Genomic DNA, 10,000 nt, shown 5'->3' with positions numbered 1-10,000 from the left:
AGCACCTTTATCCTATTCCTATTTTATAATTTATTGTGCTTTTTTTGTTAATTGTTATTTGCTGTCCATGGAGCGGACCTGTTTACATTTCACTGCCGGTTGTATTCTGTATAACTGTGTATGTGACAAATAAAACTCTTGAACTTGAACTTACTATCCATAAAAAGTAACTAAGTAATGTAATTAGTTCCACTTTTAAGGGAGTAACGCACTAACACACAACTTACCCCAAAACTGGACATCCAGAATCATCTCTAAAGAAAATAAAGCATCAATGATCTTTACACTGAACTCTCCCAAAATACACAGCAGATAGATAACACAGAGAAAGTGTGTGTGTGTGTGTGTGTGTGTGTGTGTGTGTGTGTGTGTGTGTGTGTGTGTGTGTGTGTGTGTGTGTGTGTGTGTGTGTGTGTGTGTGTGTGTGTGTGTGTGTGTGTGTGTGTGTGTGTGTGAGAGAAGGATACACTTTGGAGATGCCCATGGGAACGTCTTTGGTCAGGTTGTGGAAGAGAAAGCGGGAGATGTTGAAGAGGATTTCTGGCATGTTGGAACTGAAGGGCTCTGACTGAAACATGAACATCTCATATCAGTCACAGCACAAGACGTGTTTTAAATTAAACTCTGCAGGATTCACACGCACACACGGGCACATACACACACACACACACACACACACACACACACACACACACAATCGAATATCTGTGTGATGGAATGCTTTAAAAATAACCCTTAATATGATGCAATAGCAGAGCATTTAAAGCAGCAGATGACTAAACTGAAGCACACTGATAACTAACAGAAGATGCTAATAGTCATCAGTTATAATTATGGCTATGGCTCTTGGTTTGAGCTAGAATAATGATCTCTGCAAACACTGATCTCGTATTTCTCTGAATGATCTCTTAATGCCTCCTCTGAGAGAGTGACACAGAATGTTATTAATAGGGATGCACCGAAATACAAATTCTTGGCCGAAACCGAAAACCAAAAAAGAGGAAACCAAGGCCGAAAACCCAAACACCGAAAGAACTGATGTCAATTATTAGTAACTGGAACCAATAGTAACCATTGCATTTATAACCACAGCTGTGACTGTGTAACTTTACCAAAAAATCAAGGCATTGCATACATTAATATTAAAGTTTCAAATAATAAATCTATTACAAATTATGCATAAATTTATTTAGCACATGGCAACAATGCACAGTATAAAATAAAAATCAGACTAAAATGTTTAACTTGACCTCACTCGTGTACATTAAATAATAATGCACAGGTCTACTGGCCGTACAGAAATTGAATAAAATAATCAAATGTAAAAGAACGGCATATGTACAGTATTGTTCAAAATAATAGCAGTACAATGTGACTAACCAGAATAATCAAGGTTTTTCGTATATTTTTTTATTGCTACGTGGCAAACAAGTTACCAGTAGGTTGCACAGCCTTAAGAGCGTGCATATCATGAATGCTGGGTCTTGTTTGTTTTCTGACAATCTACTGAACCTACTGGTAACTTGTTTGCCACGTAGCAATAAAAAATATACTAAAAACCTTGATTATTCTGGTTAGTCACATTGTACTGCTATTATTTTGAACAATACTGTAACTTTTTAAATTAAAGATTAACCGCAGACATGTTGCTTTAGACAAGCACGTGCAGGTCGCGGTTTCTGTTTGCGTCATCGCAGCATTTCGGCCGTATTGTTTCGTTGATAAAAGTCTTTTGAACTTTTCAGTGCCCGAAAATTTTGGTGCATCCCTAGTTATTAAATTTACGACCAAACACTCACCATGTAGCGGTGCACAGAGTGATAGACGTGATAAAGCTCCGCCAGGTGCTGGAAACTGTGGAACTTGCTCAGCATCTCCTCCTTCCTCTCAGAGTTATCTAGAGCAGTGCACATACAGGAGCTGAGTCACTGGGGTTGGGTTGTGCAGGGGTTAACATGGGCTGGGTTAACATGGGCTGGGTTAACATGGGTTGGGTTGAGTTTTGTAGGGTGGGTTGGGTTGAGCAGGGGTTAACATGGGCTGGGTTAACATGGGCTGGGTTAACATGGGTTGGGTTGAGTTTTGTAGGGTGGGTTGGGTTGAGCAGGGGTTAACATGGGCTGGGTTGAGTTTTGTAGGGTGGGTTGGGTTGAGCAGGGGTTAACATGGGCTGGGTTAACATGGGTTGGGTTGAGTTTTGTAGGGTGGGTTGGGTTGTGTTTTGTAGGGTGGGTTGGGTTGAGTTTTGTAGGGTGGGTTGGGTTGAGTTTTGTAGGGTGGGTTGGGTTGAGTTTTGTAGGGTGGGTTGGGTTGAGTTTTGTAGGGTGGGTTGGGTTGAGTTTTGTAGGGTGGGTTGGGTTGTGTTTTGTAGGGTGGGTTGGGTTGTGTTTTGTAGGGTGGGTTAGGTTGTGTTTTGTAGGGTGGGTTGGGTTGAGTTTTGTAGGGTGGGTTGGGTTGTGTTTTGTAGGGTGGGTTGGGTTGTGTTTTGTAGGGTGGGTTGGGTTGAGTTTTGTAGGGTGGGTTGGGTTGTGTTTTGTAGGGTGGGTTGGGTTGGGTTGTGTTTTGTAGGGTGGGTTGGGTTGAGTTTTGTAGGGTGGGTTGGGTTGTGTTTTGTAGGGTGGGTTGGGTTGGGTTGTGTTTTGTAGGGTGGGTTGGGTTGGGTTGTGTTTTGTAGGGTGGGTTGGGTTGTGTTTTGTAGGGTGGGTTGGGTTGAGTTTTGTAGGGTGGGTTGGGTTGTGTTTTGTAGGGTGGGTTGGGTTGAGTTGAGTTTTGTAGGGTGGGTTGGGTTGAGTTTTGTAGGGTGGGTTGGGTTGTGTTTTGTAGGGTGGGTTGGGTTGAGTTTTGTAGGGTGGGTTGGGTTGAGTTTTGTAGGGTGGGTTGGGTTGTGTTTTGTAGGGTGGGTTGGGTTGAGTTTTGTAGGGTGGGTTGGGTTGTGTTTTGTAGGGTGGGTTGGGTTGAGTTTTGTAGGGTGGGTTGGGTTGTGTTTTGTAGGGTGGGTTGGGTTGTGTTTTGTAGGGTGGGTTGGGTTGAGTTTTGTAGGGTGGGTTGGGTTGAGTTTTGTAGGGTGGGTTGGGTTGTGTTTTGTAGGGTGGGTTGGGTTGAGTTTTGTAGGGTGGGTTGGGTTGAGTTTTGTAGGGTGGGTTGGGTTGAGTTTTGTAGGGTGGGTTGGGTTGTGTTTTGTAGGGTGGGTTGGGTTGAGTTTTGTAGGGTGGGTTGGGTTGAGCAGGGGTTAACATGGGCTGGGTTAACATGGGTTGGGTTGAGTTTTGTAGGGTGGGTTGGGTTGTGTTTTGTAGGGTGGGTTGGGTTGTGTTTTGTAGGGTGGGTTGGGTTGAGTTTTGTAGGGTGGGTTGGGTTGAGTTTTGTAGGGTGGGTTGGGTTGAGCAGGGGTTAACATGGGCTGGGTTAACATGGGTTGGGTTGTGTTTTGTAGGGTGGGTTGGGTTGAGTTTTGTAGGGTGGGTTGGGTTGAGCAGGGGTTAACATGGGCTGGGTTAACATGGGTTGGGTTGTGTTTTGTAGGGTGGGTTGTGTTGTGTTTTGTAGGGTGGGTTGGGTTGAGCAGGGGTTAACATGGGCTGGGTTAACATGGGTTGGGTTGTGTTTTGTAGGGTGGGTTGGGTTGTGTTTTGTAGGGTGGGTTGGGTTGAGCAGGGGTTAACATGGGCTGGGTTAACATGGGTTGGGTTGTGTTTTGTAGGGTGGGTTGGGTTGAGTTTTGTAGGGTGGGTTGGGTTGAGTTTTGTAGGGTGGGTTGGGTTGTGTTTTGTAGGGTGGGTTGGGTTGAGTTTTGTAGGGTGGGTTGGGTTGAGTTTTGTAGGGTGGGTTGGGTTGTGTTTTGTAGGGTGGGTTGGGTTGAGCAGGGGTTAACATGGGCTGGGTTAACATGGGTTGGGTTGTGTTTTGTAGGGTGGGTTGGGTTGAGTTTTGTAGGGTGGGTTGGGTTGAGTTTTGTAGGGTGGGTTGGGTTGAGTTTTGTAGGGTGGGTTGGGTTGAGTTTTGTAGGGTGGGTTGGGTTGAGTTTTGTAGGGTGGGTTGGGTTGTGTTTTGTAGGGTGGGTTGGGTTGAGCAGGGGTTAACATGGGCTGGGTTAACATGGGTTGGGTTGTGTTTTGTAGGGTGGGTTGGGTTGAGTTTTGTAGGGTGGGTTGGGTTGAGCAGGGGTTAACATGGGCTGGGTTAACATGGGTTGGGTTGTGTTTTGTAGGGTGGGTTGTGTTGTGTTTTGTAGGGTGGGTTGGGTTGAGCAGGGGTTAACATGGGCTGGGTTAACATGGGTTGGGTTGTGTTTTGTAGGGTGGGTTGGGTTGTGTTTTGTAGGGTGGGTTGGGTTGAGCAGGGGTTAACATGGGCTGGGTTAACATGGGTTGGGTTGTGTTTTGTAGGGTGGGTTGGGTTGAGTTTTGTAGGGTGGGTTGGGTTGAGTTTTGTAGGGTGGGTTGGGTTGTGTTTTGTAGGGTGGGTTGGGTTGAGTTTTGTAGGGTGGGTTGGGTTGAGTTTTGTAGGGTGGGTTGGGTTGTGTTTTGTAGGGTGGGTTGGGTTGAGTTTTGTAGGGTGGGTTGGGTTGAGTTTTGTAGGGTGGGTTGGGTTGAGGTTTGTAGGGTGGGTTGGGTTGAGTTTTGTAGGGTGGGTTGGGTTGTGTTTTGTAGGGTGGGTTGGGTTGTGTTTTGTAGGGTGGGTTGGGTTGAGTTTTGTAGGGTGGGTTGGGTTGAGTTTTGTAGGGTGGGTTGGGTTGAGTTTTGTAGGGTGGGTTGGGTTGTGTTTTGTAGGATGGGTTGGGTTGTGTTTTGTAGGGTGGGTTGGGTTGAGTTTTGTAGGGTGGGTTGGGTTGAGCAGGGGTTAACATGGGCTGGGTTAACATGGGTTGGGTTGAGTTTTGTAGGGTGGGTTGGGTTGTGTTTTGTAGGGTGGGTTGGGTTGGGTTGAGTTTTGTAGGGTGGGTTGGGTTGGGTTGTGTTTTGTAGGGTGGGTTGGGTTGTGTTTTGTAGGGTGGGTTGGGTTGAGTTTTTTAGGGTGGGTTGGGTTGAGTTTTGTAGGGTGGGTTGGGTTGTGTTTTGTAGGGTGGGTTGGGTTGAGTTTTGTAGGGTGGGTTGGGTTGAGTTTTGTAGGGTGGGTTGGGTTGTGTTTTGTAGGGTGGGTTGGGTTGTGTTTTGTAGGGTGGGTTGGGTTGAGCAGGGGTTAACATGGGCTGGGTTAACATGGGTTGGGTTGTGTTTTGTAGGGTGGGTTGGGTTGAGTTTTGTAGGGTGGGTTGGGTTGAGCAGGGGTTAACATGGGCTGGGTTAACATGGGTTGGGTTGTGTTTTGTAGGGTGGGTTGGGTTGTGTTTTGTAGGGTGGGTTGGGTTGAGTTTTGTAGGGTGGGTTGGGTTGTGTTTTGAAGGGTGGGTTGGGTTGTGTTTTGTAGGGTGGGTTGGGTTGAGTTTTGTAGGGTGGGTTGGGTTGAGTTTTGTAGGGTGGGTTGGGTTGAGTTTTGTAGGGTGGGTTGGGTTGAGTTTTGTAGGGTGGGTTGGGTTGTGTTTTGTAGGATGGGTTGGGTTGTGTTTTGTAGGGTGGGTTGGGTTGGGTTTTGTAGGATGGGTTGGGTTGTGTTTTGTAGGATGGGTTGGGTTGTGTTTTGTAGGGTGGGTTGGGTTGTGTTTTGTAGGGTGGGTTGGGTTGTGTTTTGTAGGGTGGGTTGGGTTGTGTTTTGTAGGGTGGGTTGGGTTGTGTTTTGTAGGGTGGGTTGGGTTGTGTTTTGTAGGGTGGGTTGGGTTGAGTTTTGTAGGGTGGGTTGGGTTGTGTTTTGTAGGGTGGGTTGGGTTGAGTTTTGTAGGGTGGGTTGGGTTGTGTTTTGTAGGGTGGGTTGGGTTGTGTTTTGTAGGGTGGGTTGGGTTGTGTTTTGTAGGGTGGGTTGGGTTGTGTTTTGTAGGGTGGGTTGGGTTGTGTTTTGTAGGATGGGTTGGGTTGTGTTTTGTAGGGTGGGTTGGGTTGTGTTTTGTAGGATGGGTTGGGTTGTGTTTTGTAGGGTGGGTTGGGTTGTGTTTTGTAGGGTGGGTTGGGTTGTGTTTTGTAGGATGGGTTGGGTTGTGTTTTGTAGGGTGGGTTGGGTTGTGTTTTGTAGGGTGGGTTGGGTTGTGTTTTGTAGGGTGGGTTGGGTTGTGTTTTGTAGGGTGGGTTGGGTTGTGTTTTGTAGGGTGGGTTGGGTTGTGTTGTGTTTTGTAGGGTGGGTTGGGTTGAGTTGTGTTTTGTAGGGTGGGTTGGGTTGAGTTGTGTTTTGTAGGGTGGGTTGGGTTAAGTTGGATTAAGTTGGGTTGGTTTGGGTTGTGTGTTGACATTCATCCGTTCACATTAGGAAGGCTTTCTCAGGGAGCTCACACACCTCTGGCGATGTCCAGGCACTGCATGGAGAGCATCCAGTAGTAGTACGAGGCGTCGTTGAAGCGGCTCTCCACCACGGCATTATGGGTAAGCTGCTCCAGCACCCGCACGGCCTCCGCCTGACGGCCCGCTCTGTGGAAGGCTGGAAAACATCGCAGTCGCATCAATTCTCAAGTTTAATAAAGAATAGTAAAGGTGTTTGAGAATATAATTAGACTTTGAGTGTGAATGCATTCAGTAAAGGCACTGTGCCTGATAAATGCCACATATCTCCAGATCATTTGGACCAGTGCTGATTTTAAAGACACGAAGAGAGGCGGGGTCAGGGGTCAGAGGTCACCCTATGCCGCCCCATACGCCTCAAACTGAGCTGCTCTGTGTATTCTGACAGCTTTCTATCAGAACCAGCATTAACTTCTGGAGCAGTTTGAGCTCCAGTAGCTGGTCTGTTTGATCGGACCCCACGGGCCAGCCTTCGCTCCCCACGTGCATCAATGAGCCTTGGCCGCCCATGACCCTGTGGCCGGTTCTCCACTGGTCCTTCCTTGGAGCACTTTTGATAGATACTGACCACTGCAGACCGGGAACAGCCCACAAGAGCTGCGGTTTTGGAGATGCTCTGACCCAGTCGTCTAGCCGTCACAATCTGGCCAAACTCGCTCAAATCCTTACGCTTGCCCATTTCTCCTGCTTCACACACATCAACTCTGAGGACTAAATGTTCACTTGCTGCCTAATATATCCCACCCACTAACAGGAGCCGTGATGAAGAGATCATTAGTGTTACTGTTGAGGACACTAAAATTATAATCCAAGTTATTCAACTAAATATACAAATACAATTTATTATTTAAGTAATATTTCATTCTATAAACTAGCCAAATCTAATTCTGCTGCAGTATTGTCCTGTCTGACACTGTGAAGCTGCTCTGACACAATCGCCATCGTAAAAGCGCTGTATAAATAAAATTGATTGATTGATTGATTACTCACTTTACTTGGTCATAATGTTAAGCCTGATCTGTGTATATTGATATCTGAATATTTTGTAGTGCAAGTAACGAACATTGGTTTTATACTTGTAGATCACAATAAAGCTCTTCAAATGAACAAGCTAACATATGTGATTGTTTTTCATATTTAACACAATTTTTTTTGTTGAGAAAATGCAATTAATGTGTGTGTGTGTGTGTGTGTGTGTGTGTGTGTGTGTGTGTGTGTGTGTGTGTGTGTGTGTGTGTGTGTGTGTGTGTGTGTGTGTGTGATGAGAGCAGTGCCTGCTGTAATGACACACTGATGAAGATTCTTGATAAAAACTAAACATTTTGCCGGCTCTGTAAAGCGATGTTTAATTATCACATTGTGTGAGGAGTTTCAGAAGTGAGCAGGCGTGTGAAACTATATCTCTGCCAGTTCTCATTGTCAGAGTGAATCAATGCCAAAGCAACACACACACACACACACAGGTGAAGTTGTGTTTGACTGACCTCTCTGGGCCTCCTCGAAGCGGTCGTGCTCAGCCAGCCATCGGGCGTACGGCACATACACATCATCCCTGAACTCAGAGTGCTTGTCCACCAGAGAGAACGCCTGCACACACACACACACACACACACACACACACACACACACACACACACACACACCCATCAGTGGTGTGTGTGATGAACATTAGCAGCAGAAATACACTCTTCCTCTGACCTGATCAAACAGAGCCAGACGTCATGTGATCATGTCCTGATTATTCATCAGGGTTATGGAGGGAAATCAGCTGAAGACGTTTCATTATTTAATACATTTAAAGATTTAAAGGCAAGAGATATTATAATTACTAGCTTTATGTTTCTCCTCATATTGCAGTTACATCAGATTGTTCTATTTTCATATTTTTAATAATTACATTTTAAACAGAAGTCACATGACAGCCAATCGTGTAGATCGTAATGTTGTCGAACAGAATCACACACACACACACATACACACACACACACACACACACACACACACACACACACACACACACACACACACACACACACACACACACACACACACACACACACACACACACACACACACACACACACACACACACACACACACACACACTATGCTGATAGAAACGGGCTCAAACTCTGACTGTTTTTCCTGTTTGTCCAATCCATCTTACACTTACACGCATGCCGGCGGATGGATCAATGTCTTTAGAGAACGTTTTAGTTGCAATTGGCAAAGAAAAACGGTGATGTTGTCAAACGTACCCCCGTTTATCTCGGATTAAGTGCTTGAGGGCATTTAGCTCGCTCTGGAACATTGGTTGGGCCTATTAAGAAGATTCCTCTGGTTTGAAAAGCCCTGGGTTGAAACACGTCATGTCTTTCAGACGTCAGGCTGTTGTGATACTGAGTGCTGAATTTGCAACGTTGGATGTGTCTGTCAAACTCACGGTGCTTGCAAAAGATTATCCATCTTTATCAGCACCGAGTCCGTGAACTGTTTTCTTTGTGGGAAATATGGGCATATTAAAACAGCCTGTCCCTTAGTTAAAGAGGCTCAAACGGCAAGGGCTGAAGCTGAACCTAACCCAGGCCAGTCTGTGGATGCTCCAGAGGATCCGGCGGAGGTGACTCGTGGAAACGCAGTGCTCGGTCCGCGTTTACTGATGTCGGAGAGCCGCTGAATGAGGTTGGTGTTGATAGCACCGAGATGGTTGCTGAAATACCTGTGTATTTATATCTATAGTGAGTGATGTTTTGACTGAGATGCAGGCGTTAAGCAGTATTGTGCCTGAATCTCAAGCAGTGGACTGATTTGTACAGTGATTGTTCAGATTCCATTGCCGATGGATTGTCTGAAACTAATTCACAGGAAAGTCCTGTTGAGAGACTGGCAAAACCGCGTTATTATACTTTGGAACAACTTACGAGACTTCTTAAATGCTACAAAAAATCAGAGGAAGCCCGTGATTGAAATGTTCTTTTCTGATTTAAAGCTCTTTATTGAGTCCTTAGTCACTGTGGTGTGACGGGCAGCGGGGCGAGGGGCCGCGAGAGCGGGCCGGTGATGAGTGTTGACGAGCGCCAGCTGCGTGGCACACCGGTCTCGTCTCGCGGCCGAGTGACGGGAACATAAGAGGAGGAGCAAGAGCTGCGGAAGACGAGAGAGGACCCGGCCTGGAGTTAATGTTGAGTTTTGTTTACGTGTTATTGTGTGTTTGTGGGCAGTCGTCCGTGAGGGGCTGCCCGCGGTTTAACTTTCGTTTTGTTTATTTATTTGTATATTAAAGTTTGTTGAACTTTCGCCGGTTCCCGCCTCCTTCCTTCCCATCTACAAACCTCGTTACAGTCGCTATGAAGAAAGCCAGTCTAGAGGAATTAGACCAGCCTCGGCTTAAAGTGTGTGAGTGCTGTTAGAAAGAGACTATCAAAAAGCCTAAAGAGACATGATGGATTGTGCATTTTTCTCCTTTTTTTAATCCTGATGACATCCTTTAACATCGTATCTTTAAACATAAATGGCTTTAGGGATGTACAAAAGAGAAATACTGTATTTAAATATTTGCAACTTAAAAAAATTGGATGTAATTATGTTACAAGAGACACATACCGATGCCTGTACTGAAGCTGATTGGACAAATGAGT

General features: G+C 45.9%; 1 protein-coding gene across 3 annotated transcripts in view; it reads right to left on the bottom strand.

Moving 5' to 3' along the window:
• Positions 1 to 10,000, bottom strand: part of ift122 (intraflagellar transport 122 homolog (Chlamydomonas)) — a 66,658-nt gene that overhangs the window by 16,509 nt on the left and 40,149 nt on the right. For all 3 annotated transcript variants that reach the window (XM_067412860.1, XM_067412859.1, XM_067412861.1), the window contains 4 exons: positions 7,847 to 7,949; positions 6,361 to 6,501; positions 1,800 to 1,897; positions 468 to 568 (listed from right to left, as the gene is read on the bottom strand). In XM_067412860.1, coding sequence (XP_067268961.1) covers positions 468 to 568; positions 1,800 to 1,897; positions 6,361 to 6,501; positions 7,847 to 7,949 — 443 coding nt within the window. The remainder of the gene's footprint in view (positions 1 to 467; positions 569 to 1,799; positions 1,898 to 6,360; positions 6,502 to 7,846; positions 7,950 to 10,000) is intronic.

This window comes from Pseudorasbora parva, chromosome 13 (genome assembly GCF_024679245.1).
Source record: "Pseudorasbora parva isolate DD20220531a chromosome 13, ASM2467924v1, whole genome shotgun sequence".
Taxonomy (NCBI): domain Eukaryota; kingdom Metazoa; phylum Chordata; class Actinopteri; order Cypriniformes; family Gobionidae; genus Pseudorasbora; species Pseudorasbora parva.
Note: the sequence above shows the minus strand (reverse complement) of the source record. Positions and strands in the feature narration are given on the sequence as shown.